The 16,479-nt window shown below is 52.6% G+C and overlaps 1 protein-coding gene across 8 annotated transcripts in view; it reads right to left on the reverse strand.

The window, feature by feature from the left end:
• The window catches only part of NISCH (nischarin), a 38,427-nt gene that overhangs the window by 11,950 nt on the left and 9,998 nt on the right, over window positions 1–16,479 (reverse strand). For 5 of the 8 annotated variants that reach the window (XM_057705002.1, XM_057704999.1, XM_057705001.1 and 2 more), the window contains exons 4-15: window positions 15,847–15,895; window positions 14,698–14,861; window positions 14,214–14,309; window positions 12,936–13,031; window positions 11,563–11,715; window positions 10,734–10,802; window positions 10,008–10,193; window positions 9,724–9,852; window positions 8,477–8,590; window positions 8,018–8,129; window positions 3,779–3,903; window positions 2,616–2,665 (exon numbers count right to left, since the gene is read on the reverse strand). In XM_057705002.1, coding sequence (XP_057560985.1) covers window positions 2,616–2,665; window positions 3,779–3,903; window positions 8,018–8,129; window positions 8,477–8,590; window positions 9,724–9,852; window positions 10,008–10,193; window positions 10,734–10,802; window positions 11,563–11,715; window positions 12,936–13,031; window positions 14,214–14,309; window positions 14,698–14,861; window positions 15,847–15,895 — 1,343 coding nt within the window. Of the gene's footprint in view, window positions 1–2,615; window positions 2,666–3,778; window positions 3,904–5,682; window positions 7,462–8,017; window positions 8,130–8,476; window positions 8,591–9,723; window positions 9,853–10,007; window positions 10,194–10,733; window positions 10,803–11,562; window positions 11,716–12,935; window positions 13,032–14,213; window positions 14,310–14,697; window positions 14,862–15,846; window positions 15,896–16,479 lie in introns of those variants that run through there. The other 3 variants (XM_057705004.1, XM_057705003.1, XM_057705006.1) reach the window with 3 other exon arrangements.

Here is a 16,479-nt window from a genome sequence, read left to right on the forward strand (position 1 = left end):
ACTCAGAAAACTATAAGATGCTGATGAAAGAAACCAAAGATGACAGACAGATGGAGAGAGATGCTATGTTCTTGGATTAGAGGAATCGATATTGAGAAAGTGACTGTACTACCCAAAGCAATCTACAGATTCAATGTAATCCCTATCAAATTACTAATGGCATTTTTCACAGAATTAGAACAAAAAATTTTACAATCTGTATGTAAACACAAAAGACCCCAAATCGCCAAAGCAATCTTGGTAAAGAAAAATGGAGTTGGAGGAATCAGGTTCCCTGACTTCAGACTATATTACAAAGCTACAGTAACCAAAACAGTTTGGTACTGGCATAAAAAACAGAAATATAGATCAATGGAACAGGATAGAAAGTCCAGAGATAAATCCACACACCTATGGTCAACTAATCTACGACAAAGGAGGCAAGAATATACAGTGGAGAAAAGACAGTCTCTTCAATAAATACTGCTGGGAAAAGTGGATGGCTACATGTAAAAGAATGAAATTAGAACACACCCCAACACCATACACAAAATTAAACTCAAAAATGGATTAAAGACCTAAATGAGAAACCAGATAGTATAAAACTCTTGGAGAAAACATAAGCAGAACACTTTGACATAAACTGCAGCATTATCTTTTTTGATCCACTTCCTAAAATAATGAATATAAAAACAAAAATAAACAAACGGGACCTAATTAAACTTGAAAACTTTTGCACAGCAGAGAAAACCATAAACAAAACGAAAAGGTGACCCACAGAATGTAAGAAAATATTTGCAAACTAAGCAACTGACGAGGGATTAATCTCCAAAATATACAAATAGCTCATGCAGCTCAATATCAAAAAAACAAACATCCCAGTCAAAAAATGGGCAGAAGATCTAAATAAACATTTCTCTAAAGATGACATCTCTTTGGCAGATGGCCAAAAAGCACATGAAAAGATGCTCAACATTACTAATTACTAGAGAAATGCAAATGAAAACTACAATGAGGTATCACCTCACACTGGTCAAAATGGCCATCATCAAAAAATCTACAAACAGGACTTCCCTGGTGGCGCTGTGGTTAAGAATCCTCCTGCCAAAGCAAGGGACACAGGTTGGATCACTGGTCTGAGAAGATCCCACATGCTGTGGAGCAAACAAGCCCGTGCACCACAACTGCTGAGCCTGCGCTCTAGAGCCTGCGTGCCACAAGTACCAAAGCCTGTATGCTCTAGGGCCCGCATGGCACAACTACTGAGTCCACATGCTGCAACTACTGAAGCCCAGGCGCCTAAAGCCTATGATCCGCAACAAGAGCAGCCACCACGATGAGAATGCCGTGCACCACAAAGAAGAGTAGCCCCCACTCGCTGCAACTAGAGAAAGCGCATGCACAGCAATGAAGACCCAACACAGCCAAAAAAAACCCCAAAAAACTACAAACAATAAATGCTAGAGAGAGTGTGGAGAAAAGGGAAGCTTCCTGCAGTGTTGGTGCGAATGTAAACTGGTACAACCTTTATGGAGAACAGTATGGAGGTTCCTTAAAAAACTAAATATAGAACTACCACATGACCCGGCAATCCCACTCCTGGCCATATACCATATAATTCGAAATGCACCCCAATGTTCACTGCAGCACTATTGACAATAGCCAAGACATGGAAGCAACCTAAGTGCCCATCGACAGGTGAATGGATAAAGAAGATGTGGTACGTATATACAATGGAATACTACTCAGCCATTAAAAAAAATGAAATAATGTCATTTGCAGCAACTGGCATAGACCTAGAAATTGTCATACTGAGTGAAGTTAGACAAAGACAAATATGATACTGCTTACATGTGGAATCTAAAAAAATGGTACAAATAAACTTATATACAAAACAGAAACAGAGTTACAGACATAGAAAACAAACTTATGGTTACCGGGTGGAAAGGAGAGGGTGGGATAAACTAGGAGACTGGGACTGACATATACACACTACTATATATAAAATAGATGACTAATAAGGACCTACTGTATAGCACAGGGAATACTCTGTAATGGCCTATATGGGAACAGAATCTAAAAAAGAGTGGATACATGTATATGTATAACTGATTCACTTTGCTGTACACTTGAAACTAACACAACACTGTAAATCAACTATACTCGAATAAAAATTTAAAAAAAATAATAAATTCAAGTGCCTCTCGGCTTCTTTTGGCCCTTGTGAAAAAGGGTATGTAGAATGGGGTTGGGGAACCTCTTCTGTAAAGAGTCAGAGTAAACACTTGAGGCTTTGGGGGCTACCCCAGCCACATCTTTTTTTTTTTTTTAATAACAGCTCTGTAAGAATGGAACAATCATGTTTAGCTCACAGACTGTACAAAACAGGCAGTGAACTAAACTGGCCTTGATCTGCTGACCCCTAGTGTAGGATAACATGTGTCAAGGCCAAGTTTAGGGATTACAACCTGGAAACAGACCAGAGCCTATTTCATCTGTGTTTATTTATTTAAAGGAAGAAATAGTTCTGTAGGACTTCTGTGAACAGATTTTTAATAAAATCTTGGTTACTGGTAGCCCACAGCTGAGCATATGCGGAAGGCCCAGAATGCCTTCCATGACAGACTCTTCCTTACCTTGCACCGCCAACAGCTCCCAGCACGTCCCTTAAATCATCGGAAGGTGCCTGCCAGGAAAGGAATCGTGGTCAGCCCCTACCTGCCGCTGCCATGCCCTGGCATTCACTTGGGTGCCAGGCCCGAGCCCTCCCTCATGGCCTTGCAGGAGACTCCTCGCTATCCCCACACTCCACCCTAGGGTGGATCCTGGGGCCCAGAAAGGCAGAGAGACTCACCCAGTCATGGCCAGTGCAAGCAGGGCTAAGATTTCCACTCGTGTCTGTCTGACCCCAGCCCACACTCCCAACCCCTGGGCCAGAGCCTCTTGCCCTCTGCAGCTAAGCTTGTGCCTCCAGGTCTGGTATCTGAATGTTCCCTGTGCCATCCCAGAGAATCCATGTGGACCATCTTCCAATTTGGTACTGGGCCAGCAGAGGACATGGTGAGCAGAGGCTGTGCAGTGCCGGGCAAGGCCCTCCCAATGGTCTCCCAATGACAGCAGGGGAAGAGCTAGGGCTCAGGAGCTTCCTACTGTGACCCTGGAGAGGGTAAAGAGAGAGTGCAGGGACAGAGCGAGGGCTCTGCCCACTGCCCCAGTGGCACATGGCTGTGACACTGTGTTGGTGAACAGAGACAGGGCTGGGCAGGGCCAGGTACCAAACACTCTCCCCACTCACACACAGCAAATAAGCCCCTCGCACCACACCTGCTGTCCTCTTTCTTCCCAAGACACAAGTAGCAGCTCAGGGCCCCTGAGGAGCAGCCACAGAAGAGTCACAGCATGTCCCAGATTATCAGGTTGATGTGCAGGAATGGACAAAATGGCCCAGGGGTGCCAGACAGCAGGGGAGAAACTGCCTGATGGGTTTGGAACCCAAACAAGTCCCCCCAGGGTCTTCTGAACTGCCTTCCCCAGGGAGTCTGCTCACATGCACTAAGGGTTATCCGACTTTGCCCCCCAGGGCCCAGTGAGAGAAAACTGCCTATTCCCATCAGCCCAGAGAAAGAGACAGAGAGACAGATGCTAACTAAACAGACCCTCAATCACAAAGCAGAGCACACCAAGCTCCGGCAGCATCTGCCACAACTCCAGCCGGGCCACCTACTACTTCCAGACAGCTTCAGGCAGAAGAGCTGGCCGCAGAGGTAACCAACCCCTAGGAGCAGGAGAAGGATGTTACCTGTCCTGCAGGGATGGACTCCAAAGAATCGGAGCATCCCTGCGCAATGGGCCGGTCCTCGGGAGTCAGACTGTCAGTGGATGAGAGACTGCTGGCCAGGGCCTCCTCTTGCACGAACATAATTCCTGGAGAGACCAGGGGCAGGCGGGGCAGGGAGAGCAGCCATTCAACAAATGGGGCTGGGCCCTGGGGCTACCGGCATGGCTGGGGGCTAATCAAACCCCCAAACCCAGCCACGGGGATTACAGAAGAAAATGTTAAAAACTGAAATTTAAAATAGCTAGAAGAACAAATGACTGCTGATCTAATCTCAGGGTAGGGAGAGATTTTTTGAGCCTAAATCCAAAGGAAGAAATTGAGGTGTGACTACATAAAAACTAAACTTCTGTAAGTAAAAACAGAAACCTAAATGACATGAGAAAAAAGTGCTCATGATATCGATCAAGGGCTTGTATCTTTCATCTATAAAATGCTCTTAGAGATAACAAAAAATGGGGGGAGAAAATCAGAAATCCCATTAGGAGACGGCAAAGAATGAACAGACATTCCACAAATGAACGGCCAATGGGCGTGACACAAGATACAAGTTCACCCTCCTGAGCCGTCAAAGAAAGGCAAGTTTTGCCTCATCACTTTGGCAAAGGTCAGGCTGTGTGGCCTGAACAGGCAGAGGCAGGCACTGGGGTGCGAGCTGCCCCACCCATTCAGAGAGCAGTTTGGCAATATGTCCATCAAGAGCCTTAAACGTGTTTGCTCCTAGAGCCTCTTCCCGGGGAAATGGTCAAAGTCCTCCCCACCCCCCACCCCAACATCCCTGTGGAGCTTTGTAGACACACGGGCACCAGACCCCTCATTGGAAGGCTGGGCCTTCTTGCAGGCTCAGGTTTCCTCCAGGGCCGGCGAGCACAACCCATGCCCAGCTTCCCACAGGACACATCCCACTGACCCTCCCCTGGGCCACCTTCCATGGACAGCACGCTCTGACTCACTCAGGCTGCTTTTAAAGCCTGCTGAGGCTGTTGTATGACTACAGCTCATCTGGGCCCACTACTTCGCAACAGACATTTTCTAGACTGGTTGAGGATAAAATCTTTTTTAACTTTCTCCCGAATGCAGCTGATTGGATGAATGCTGGGTGTCCACCCCCAGTTTCGCAGAAATCTGGAGGAGCCCAGGGCTTGCTTCTATAGTCTGGCTTTACCACCAGTCACCACGGCCCAATAACATGACTCAGAGAACTCAGAGCTCCAGAGGTCACAGACCCTCATTCAGCTCAGCTGCTGCCTCGGGTCAGGACAACTCACACAGCCCAGGTCCTCTACCCACGGGCTAGGCAGGCAGATGGCCCAAGCCCAGACACCCCCCAGGGCGAAGCAGCGGGGGCTGTGTACAGGCAGGAAGGGTGGCAGGCACACAGCCAGGCATGAAGCGTGCTGTTCTCTCCAGGAATCCACCCCCTCCTCCCTCACATGCTCAGATCCTACCGTCCTTTGAGATCCACCTCACGTACAACTCCACTGCAAAGCCCTCTCTGCTCTAGACAGACCTCTGTCTTCCACAAATGCCCCAAATCCTTCTGCCCCCTTCTCCCTTGGGGGTACAGCTCATCTTCCCAAGAGGCTCCGAGTTCCTCAGGGGCACTGTCCTGGTCATCTTGAAACCCTCCAATAAGGACGCAGGCAGGAAGCCCTTACTGACCGCTCCCGATGGACCAGGAGCAGTGCTAAGGGCTTCCCCAGTGTTAGCTCATGCACGCCTCCCATTATTTACCAAAGCTCATCAAATCTAAGATGCGTAGACGTGGCGCCATCGTGGTCTTAGCAGGTGTCCACGGAAGGTTTTCACACAACTCCGTCACGAATACCAGCTGGCTGACAGCAACTATGAGACGCCACTGACTGAAAGATGCATCTCAATTTCAGAGAAGTCACAAGGTGAAAATGTGTGCATCTTAGAATCGATGAAGTCGAACAGAGAAAACAGAGCTTCGGGAGGTGACAAGTTGCTTAAGGGACCACAGCCAGGAAAGCTGGGATACGAACACCAGTGACCCAGCCCAGGTGCCTGTTCCTAACCACGTCTCTACGGCCTCCTCTCAGCCCCTGGACCTGGCTGGAGAATCAACTCTGGCACTTGGCACATCAGTCCCTGTATCCACAACCCTCCATGGCTCCAATAAGCTGGCTAACAGCTCCTGAGATGACCAGAGGCCTGGTGTTTACTGGACAACACCCCCTCCAGGCAGGCCCCTGGAGGCTGTTTATTCACAAGTATGTTCACTTCTATAGAACTGGGCTGGGAGCAAAGCTGCTCCTCCCAGGGAGAAATCCTCGCCCATGCAGGGCAAGGTCCAGCAGCACGTGGCTGAACACAAACTTCTGTGGATTCCTCCACATTAGCAAGAAAAAAACAACATTTTCTGTCACTACCCCCCCAAGCCCTGTTTGAAGCTGAGGAAATGTGGATAGGGACAGTCTTTCTGCTTCCTTCCTGGACTGTGGTCTGTACAAACAAGGGGTCACACAGGGCCACTCAGAGGATGGGACAGGGGACAGCAGAATGCTCAGATGGGGCCCGACCTTTGTTGTTTCTCACCAAAAGGAAAGAGATGTGCACACAGAGACATCCACTGCAGTTTTATTTATAAGAGGTGCGATCTGGAGGCGACGTCTAAATGTCCAGGGGTGGGCAGGGGAGGGCTACGGCGAGCCACTGCGTGGCGTGTCCCCAGGAGCAGGGGCCGCGAGGAAGGGGTCTGAGGCCCGGGCCTGGCTGGTGCAGATGCTTCGCCACCAAAGGCAGCGCTGCCTGCAGCTGCGGCCACGGGGGCAGACGCCTCTCTCACTGCCCGCGGCTCGCTCACTCGCTCACACTCACTCATTCCTCGACTCAACAAGCGCTGACTGAGAACAGGCTGCTCCCTGGCCTTGGGGACCAGCCGCGTCTCCCTGTCCCCAGAGCCTAGCCGTGCGGTCCCCCCACAGGCCCCCAGGGCTGTGACGGGCAGCACAGGGCGGAGGGCTTGAGGAGGGCTCTGGCTCCTGGGCAGGAGACAGGGTCAGGGAAGCATCTTCAGTGATACAAACCCCCTCCCCTTTTACGTAAAAAAATAAAACCAAAATTTCTCAGTCAAGGGTGTTACAAAAGCCAATGGACAACTACTCTGGCACCAACGTCCCCGTCCACTCTGACTCACGTCCATGGCTGTGACCTCAGTGCGCTGCCCTGCGCAGGCTCTCTGACTTAACCCAGCACTTTTCCCTTCTTATCCAGCCTCCCCTCTCGGCTGTGATGGCTGCAGGGAACTCTGGACCACAGCCTGATCTTCCTCTCTCTCTGACGTCCGGCATGGCCCATGTTTTGCTAGCATAAACAGTGCTGCGGTGAGCATTTCACTTCCCACTTCCCTGTTATCTTATCCTGCTAAGATAAAATCCCCACCAGTGGGGTTCCCCGATCAATGGGGTGGGAACGTTTTTCTGGCTCTTGAAACATAGAGTCAAACTGTTTTCCCAAGACCTCACACCAAGTTTTCCGTCTCCAGGAGCCCGGGCGGGCGGCGTTCTCTCCTGTGTGTCCCGAGCCTCGGCTCCACTCGGGACGGCACACCCTCCCCTCTTCCGTGGGGGCCGGGCCAGCAGACACTCATGGGACCTGCTTCACTCACTCATCTCCGAGGATGCCTGGGTTCAGAGGTGAAAGCCCTTTGAAAACGCTAAGACAGTGGGTGGGTGAAAGGGATTGGTCTTCCATGGGTCCACAGACAGCCCATCTCGGCCCCACCAACACAGCGTCTGGGGCTGGGGCATACCATGAGGGCTGTGGTGATGAGGCACGCTCCCCACACAGGGGTCGGGTGCCCGACTTAGGCAAGTAACCGGCCCTCGCTTCCCGTTAACAAGGAGACATTCTGCCCACGCTGCCTGCAGCCAGTGGGGTCCTTATGGGCTAGCAGCCCTGAGCCTGTTCAAAGAGCACACCCCGTGGTACCCTAGAGGATCTGGATGTGTGCATGTCAGAGCAACTGGGAGTCCTCAGTAAGCAAACAAGAGAAATCAAGCCAGGCACCCCCCCCAGCCACGCGCCCCCCTGAGGGGGCTGGTCATTGCGCCGTGCCCTGCCTGCATCTGAACCATGTAGGGAACAGGTGCTGGCATCTCTCCCCCAACCCCAGCCCAGCTGGGGACCCAGGCAGGACATGGGTGGCTCTGCTAGGGAGAATGATACACACATGATTACCTTGGTTGGAGAGGATGGGCTGGGGCAGGGAGGCAGAGGTGGGGGCCACGGCGGGAGGGGAGCTGCTGGGTCGGATGCAGGGGACAGCAGAGAGCCTGGAATCCTCACCGACCTGAGGAGGAGTGCTGAGTCAGCCGGGGAGAAGAGACAGATCCAGCAGACCAGAACTGACAGAGCCAGAGATGTGAGGAGCTCATGGGTCTCACAAACATCAGTGACAAGGAAGGAGGTCTTGACTAACTCTCAGCAGCCCCGTGCGGCAGGTCCTATCGCCACCCCCATCTCACAGATGAGAACAGAAGGGGTGTGAAAGCCCGCGTTCATGCAGCCCCAGGGGCAGGGGGTGCCGCCAGGACTCCATGGCCCTGAGTCCCTCCTGGCCCAGTTTCACTGTGAGCCAGCTCCTTCCTCGGCTGGCCCCTCACCACCCCTCCTCCCATCTCCCACACAAAGACCCACCTTCTTCTCGGGGTTGCTTAATTTGGACTTGACCTCCTTGGCTTTCTGAATCGCTTTTAGCACTTCCACGGTGTCCAACTCCTTCTCTGTGGTCACTGTGTTGTCCAGACAGACCTACAGTGTCCACAGAATGGCTATCAGCACAGGGGCTGGCAAGCACTGAGGGAGCAAACGGCAGGGTCCCGCCGAGGCGTGGGCCGGGCCCCACGAGGACACAGGGGGCTGCGGAGGCTCAGCCTGCTGGGAGGGAGCTCCTTGCCACCCATGGAAGTGACCTGGAAGCTCCTTGGAGCGGCCCGGGGAGGTCCCACACTGCCTAGCCCAGCTCTAGGAGTCCCTCTCCAGGAAGGGAAGGCAGGGCTGCAGGGTCCACTGAGAAGGCCTCTGGGGTGGCTGGGGGTGGGGTAGGTGGCGCCTTGAACTAAGTCTCCAATTACAGCAGAACTCAGATCTGCAAAGAACAAGGCGAGGGACTTCTGGGCTGGGGAACTGGGAGGACAAAGGCATGGGAAGCAGGCAGGAGGGCGGGGACCCCACCTGCAAGTGCAAAAGGGAGCTGTGGGCCGGCAGGCGGTGAGGGTCAGCAGTGGGAACGAATGAGGGAAGGTACCGAGGCCCCGGGAGCCAGAGAGGGGAGGAAGTGACATCTTATGAGTGTTGTCTTGGTGACAGCATGGAGAAAGGGGCACTTGGGGCTGAAAAGAGATGAGGGCATGGGGGGGAGAGGATGCAAACAGACTCCCAGGTATTGTCCTGGGTGGGATGGGGGGGTGGGGGGGAGGCTGCTCAAGGGGAAGCCTGTCGGGCTGGTGGGGCAGCGGGTGGCCACTCAGCAGACACTGGGCTGGCTGACCCGGGCCCAGGTGGGCAAACCCCTCAGGTCTGTGGTCAGACTATGGCCAGAAGTTGTCCAGGAAATGTAATTATTTTAAATATATTATTTCTGACCTTGCCTACAATTAACATTACTTTTTAACAAGCTGAAGACAGTCTTTCCACCCTCAGGCTGTGCCTATGGGTTCCTGGGGAGCCCCCCAGCCTGAGAACCTGACAGAGGTGATGGGAAGCCCACTGAGGAAGCACGGCAGCCGGCAGCCCCTTAGAGGAGAAGGGCAAGGGAGCCTTTTCCTGGGAGGCAGCAGACTTCCCAGATCCGAAAGGCCCCTCAGGGTCAGGACATCCTTCTGCAGCAGGCAAGTGTACGTGAGCAGATGTCAGCTGCAGCGGACCCTCCCCAGGCAGCTCACCTCTGAGGCCCGCTCTCCAAACTGAGCCAGAACCTTGGTCCGGTAGTCGGGGATGATGCTCAGAGGGTTGTTCAGCAGAGCCACGTGCTCCAGACACGGGAGGCTGCCAATGTTCCTGACCTCCTCCATCTGCAAGGCAGTCCCCGCGGCCCTTCTTTAACACGTCAGCCACGTAGCAACACACTTGACGGCCAAGGAGAGAGAGCCTACCATTCTCGCTAAAGTGATCAACGCCAAGGCACAGCCACCCCAGAACCCCGAGACCCTCCTGGGGCACGGCTCACCTGTTCGATTCTGTTGTCGCTGAGATCCAGGTTGACCAAGGAGTAGAGCTTGTGCAGGCCGCTCAGACTCCCCAGGAGGTTGCCCGCCAGATTCAGGGTCTTGATGTTCCCCAGTTTGGTGTGAACCCCTTCCAAGGAGGAGAGCTTGTTGTAGGACAGGTCCAGGTGCACAAGGTTGTACAGGTGCTGTGGTGGCATCAAGAACAGGGTAAAGCGGTTAAGGTCAAGGTTCCAAAGAAAGAGGACTGACATTAAGGGTGTGATGAGCCTTCCAACCTAAAAGGACCAGTTCCACAGGTCAGCTCTGTTCCCTCTGACAGTCATTGGGAAGGGAGACCCTTCTTCCCTGCACAGGTTACAGCCCAGCTGCACCTCCGCAAGGGCAACATGGCCCACAGGGTAGGCGCGAGCTTTGAAAAGGAGGCTGTCGGCTTCACGATGGCGGCATGTCATCTTCATCACGCTCCATTTGCATTTACACATCTTTTCTAATTTTGGGAACTAGAGCAACAAACGCTCCGTAAGCACAATGCTGGAACCCAGAGAGAAGGGCAGCAGCCCCTGCCATGACAAAGCTCTGGTGACCCAGACACCCTTCAAGTGCCCGTGCAAGAAACCCCAGCGCACAGCCGGACTCCCAAGGCGGCCTCGGCCTCCTGGAGCTCAGGAGAACGGGAGCTCGTGAGAAGCCCACAGGGAGTGGCGGTCTCCAAAGACACTGATTACCTGCAGGTTATCCACGACCAGCACTCCATTGTGACTCAGGTCCAGGAACTCAATCTTTGGAATCAGTTTCTCATGAGAGAAAAGATAACACATGATGTTACCCTGGGAGGCTGGACCTTCTGTGGCCCCTGGACATGGTGATAAGACACCCTGGGATGCTTCCTCCCCTGATGTGACACCTCCCAGTACCCACCCAGCAGCACGTCCTCCGGGAATAGCACAGGGGCTCCAGAGCTGAGCACGACCCACTGTTTTCATGGATCACCAGCCTTGTGAAAAGGACAAACAGCAAGGCCACACGCAGGAGGAGGGACGTCCTTCCTCAACCCTACCTACACCCACTGAGGCACAAATTCAGGAATCACATTCTTACTGCCCTGTCCAAGTACCATCTGGATGTCATTCTTAACATGGGCACATCTGGAACCGTTTTTTTTTTTGGCCGCACCTTGGCCGCACCACACGGCATGCGGGATCTTGGTTCCCAGACCAGGGATCAAACCTGTGCCCCCTGCAGTAGAAACAAGGAGTCTTAACCACTGGACCACCAGGGAAGTCCCTGGAACCTATGGACTGACTTTTCTGCTACACTCCCTGGGAATAAATTTCACCACTTACTGTATTTCTGTTCTATCAAATGTACATGCAATTAATATACTTCATCTGGTTCTAAGCACTCCTCACCTTGTTTAAATAACCCCACTTTGAAATTAACTTAAAAATTGCAGGCAATGCACAGAGCACCGGATACAGGTTTTCGATGGTCCTTCTAGAAAAAGCCAGGTTAAATACCCAACCCCAGGGTCTGGTCAGCCCGTGGAGAGCCTACCACAGACTCATCGATCTCGGAGATGCTGTTGTGACTCAAGTCCAGAGCGGTCAGCGCCTGCCATGTGGGGAGGACGGCAGTCACAGGGCCCTCCAGGGCTGCGCCTGCTGGCTCCCATTCGTCAAATTCCGAGGCTTCGGGAACAAGGACTTCCTGTGTAAGAACATCTGGTGAGCACCACACATGGGCCCTCATGCAACACTCACTGGGAACACAATCATTGCAAAATTTCAGGAAGGGCTGGAGCATATTTAGTATGTGGAAGTGAACTTGCATTAAAATGGGGCTTTTGGTTCATATGCCACAAAACGATTGTGAAATAACTGAAGAGCTTAGAAACATAACAGCCACTTGGAATATGTCCTGGACCTGCTTGAGGAAATGCTTTTCCAGCTCCCAAGAGCCCCGTTATACGGTGATGCCTTTTCTGGCTTAAATCTCGGAGGCTGAAGTCAGAATTTCAATGTTTCCAGGCAACTGTGCTTTACAAGCTGGCACTGCGGTCCCCATGGAGGACAGCAGGCCCTTTAACCACTGCGTCACAGGGTACAATCCAGCAGTGCTGAGACAGGGGAGCAGCACGGAGCACAGGGGCGCCATTCAAGGGGAGAGAGGCCTCCCCGTTTTGACTTCCGATGCCCTTTGATGAGACCTCTCCTCTGGCAATAGATCACCTCAGGCTTCTTGAGCCAGGCAGCAGGGAGTGTCTCCCAAAAGGGCAAGGTTGTGTGACACAAGCCTCTTTTGTTCAGCCAGCAGTCTCCAGAAAAAGACTTTTCACCAAACCCAAATCTTGATCAGACACTCTAAGTTCTAAAAGTACCACTATGTTTCTTTCTACAAGAATTTTAACATTACTAAGAAGCAACCCATAAAAAGGTAAAGAGAGAAAAACACCTCTTACGTTCTCAGTTTGTGTATTTGTGTCACTCACATACAAACAACGGGGCCCAGCATACACAACCTCGCCTGTCTATTCAAGTCCACTGAGAACAAGATACAAATGAGTGCAAAGCCAAGGCCTTTTATGCTTAGGGAAACATTTCTATCAATCTACCTAACAAACATTCTGACACTTACCACTGCTAAACAATCTGTTTATTAAAAACCAGTGGCTTTTTTTTTGGGGGGGGGGGGGGGGGTTACCCAGTTCCTTAAAATCTCTTGTTCAACAGTGTTGACTTTTGACTGAAGCATCCCAGGGACTATCAAGCACTGGGAGGTCCCACACGAGCATGAGGCTGCCCAGGGGAAAGTCTGGCTTCTGGTTCCTGACAGACAGCAGCAGAGCTGGCACGCTCCCCCGTGGGGGGACCATATGTAGGACCCTGCCTCTCAGGTGGCACCCTGGGTGGGTAGCAGGTGGCGCTTACCTTCATGGAGGTTGCCGAGAAGCGGACGCTCATTGTGGCCAAGGTGGGCTTGGATGCGACCAGCCCCCGAATGCGCCTGGCATCACAGTGACTTATCTGGAACAAAAACAGCTGCATCTCAGAAACGGCATCATTGCTCCACCAGAAGTCCCAGGCAGTGAGTGTCCGTCACCCGCACACAAAAGGAGCACAACCATCGATGGCCCTGAACCTTTGAGGCAGGCGGTGACTCAAACCCTACGTCTCTCCTTTCCCTAATTTTTAGTGCTAACTAAACATTCTCTGAACCGTGAACTCCATTTTCTCTGAAGGGTTGCTTGGGGCTTGGCAGCTGGACACAACGTGAGGGCCAGGGACACCAGAGCTGGAGAGCATGGGCCTCTGCGGCCCTGCAGGGGGAGGCAGGGGTACAGGCCAAAGCACCCTCCCTCGAGCCACCTGCCTGAGTGCTACACACCCCGCCCTCGTCTCGCTTTCCAGCCCCGCTGGCCTGTGTTGGTCGAGGCACAAATTGCCATCAAGGGAAGGGTCCTCAAGGTCTCTGAGACAATCACAGCATGTTGCAGAGTCAGACTCAGCTGATCTCAAACCCCAGCTTCCCCGTCGTTAACTGTGTGATCCTGGTCAAACTTCCTTACCTCCCTAAGCCTCAGTTTTGAGAGGATTCCATCAAGGAGTGAGCATCAGACATGTTGCACAGGGCTGAACACAGAAGCCATGCTCGAGAAATCAATGCTTTAAAACATTTTTTATTATTCATTACCAAGTCCCCTCTCATTTATTTAAAAAATGGTAACAAAATTGGCACTGTGAACCCAGGAGTTTAGCAGTGAGTAATGCAAAGTATTTGTTAGGGTGTAGGCACACCAGAGAGCAGAGGACCCTTCAAGCCCTCTGCTGATCTGCCTTGGGAGACACAGACTTGGAATTGGCTCTGCCTGACCCTCAGGATGGCTTCCCAGCACCTCAACTCGAACAATGAGGAAGCCTAGAAGGGGCTGGGCGCTGGTGCTCCATCCTGTCCAAATGCCGCAGGAGTGGGGACATGCAGACCAGCCAAGGGGAGCAAAAGCCCCTCTTTCTCTGCCTTCTGATGGGCCTGACTTACCTAAATGGAATCTGCCACATACTGACAAACACAAAAGCAATAGTGCTTTATGATGAGATCCAGATACCTAACATCAGGAACACTCTCTAGACACAGACAGGATGGTCAGAAGCAAGATCATCCTGCACAGGGCTCAGCCCTGCCTGCATTCCAGGGGCCCTGGGCCTCACCTCCACCTGATGAAGAGACTTGAATATTGACAGATCAAAAGGCAGGAGCTGCTCCTGAATGTTGCTGGTCCCAAAAGGTCCTTCTGTGCCAGAAACCTACAGCCAAATAAATGGCTCGAATTACGGATGCTGCTGCAACAGCCACTTCCCATCCATGTTCACAGAGCAATGCTGCAGCCACTGCCAAACCCCGCTCAAAGCTCTGCCCGGCTGTGAGAGGCAGTCTGTGCATGTACTCCCACTCACCACTGCCACGGCCAACAAAGCAGGCTAAAGCTAAGGTTTAAAGCAAGGGGCCATTGGATCACGACTGCTCCCTGGTGCTCAGAGCCGGAAGCACAGTGCCAAGATCACCAAATACAGCCTTCCTTCCCTCAGGGCTCACAGCCTCCCCTCCCTCCCACCCTCCCTTCCCTCTTTCTCCCTCTCCCCCTCTCTCCCTCTGCCAGACCAGCTCTCCACAAAAAAGCTGCCCCAACTTTACCTTAAGGTACTTAAGGCGACAGGTGAAGTCCAGGATATGCCCCAGGTCAGTCTTGGCATCCCCGCTGGCACACGTGGGCTTTCCCTGCTGCAGCTGCTCCGTGACCGCGTAGAGCTGCAGGGGCCCGATGGCAAAGACCTGGCCAGCCCCCAGGAGCTGTTCTCCTGCAACAGCCACAGCCCAAGGGGTGAGCATCGAGCCTCAGCCCCATCCCTGTTGTGCGGCCAGGGCACCTGCCCACCTGAGCCAACAGTGGATAGCACCTGGCCAGCACCCATTATATGCACCGAGTGAGGAGGAAGCCACCCTCCTGAGCTGACTACACACAGGGTAGACCCAGGACATGTGATTACAAAGAAGGGAAGGGCTGCGGGGAATATGCAGCTGGGGAGCCTTCCTGAGGTCAGGATGAATTAAAACCTGAGGCACTGGGCCAGGACAAAGCTGATGCAGGCAGCACTGTGGGCATCGGGCCCACGTAGCAATCTCCAAGATGAGAACATCTTAAGGTTAGGTGGGGCCTAAGGCGCCAGCACAGCACAGGGCCTGGGGGCAGGAGGCGGTTCTGAGCCAGACAGACTGGCACTTGGTCCTCATATTGCTCCTGCCAACCATGGACCCTCAGGCAGGTAAGTGGGCCTCTCATCCTCAATGTCCTTGTCTGACCCTCCTGGGGGGAGGCAGTAAGATGCAAACACAAGGCTAGACGGCAAGCACTCATTACATCTTAGCTACCATTACTGTGCTCCCTGGCAGGGCCCCCAAGTCAGCTTCTGCTTGCCAGCTGAACTCTTTCAGGTAAGGACAAACCCAGTGCAACAGGGCAGCATGCCCTCCACCTTCCAGAACTCCACCAAAAGGCCCTGGAATAGATCCTGAGCCTGAGATTAGCCCCCAACACAGGGACTCAGGGGTCCCAAGGTGAAGAACACAGCTCCTCAGACCTGCAGAGCAGGGAGGTGGGCAGGCCTGGCTGTAGACCAGGTCCAGGGATTTGGACAACCCCGAGGAGGTGGACCCAGGCTAGAACTCACTTGACACAGAGCAACTGATGGAGCTGCGTGCCACCCTGGCCCCTGGCTGCCTAACAGGGCTAGGTAAGTTACATCAAGGATCCCCGGTGTGCTTCAAGGACCCCTAGCCATATACCTTTTTCAAAGAGCTCCTCAGCCAGTGCTGCAGTGATGCCATTAATCTCCTGCAGAGAAAATAAAACCCACAGTCAGGAGATCCACCTGCCACCAGTCCCTGGGACTTGCACATTTCCTGCTATCTACCCCTTTTGCTGTTGCCATGCCAGCTCTCCAGAAAGTAAAACAAAATGGAGAGAATAAACCTAAAATGAATCGAGGCGCTCAGAAGGGAAACGATATTTCCAGTTATACGGACATCTGAAATGTCTCCTCCAAAGGAGAACCGAATAGACTAACGCTTCAATTCCAAGACCACTCAGGCACTGGCTGAGAACACCAGACCCGGAAGGCCACAAAGCTTGGCCATGTCAAGGACTGAATGGGAAGCCAGCAGCTCCCAAAACTGGTCCTGGGAGATTCCTAGGAGAGGCGTGGTAGACATTTGTTTCTTCTGGAAAAGAGGCTCCCATCACCCTGCTGGGAAAAAGGGCCTCCCAGAGCTTACCCTGCTTGACAGCGACCATTTCTACTGACATTCATGTCCCACAGGTATCTTAGGAAAGAGCGAGCACCCTCTCTCTTCCTGTGCCCATCTCTTCAAGTGCTGCAACAGCACCACTCAGCCCAGGGTCATAAGAAAAAGGCAGGA

This window comes from Hippopotamus amphibius, chromosome 13 (genome assembly GCF_030028045.1).
Source record: "Hippopotamus amphibius kiboko isolate mHipAmp2 chromosome 13, mHipAmp2.hap2, whole genome shotgun sequence".
In the NCBI taxonomy this organism is placed as follows: Eukaryota; Metazoa; Chordata; class Mammalia; order Artiodactyla; family Hippopotamidae; genus Hippopotamus; species Hippopotamus amphibius.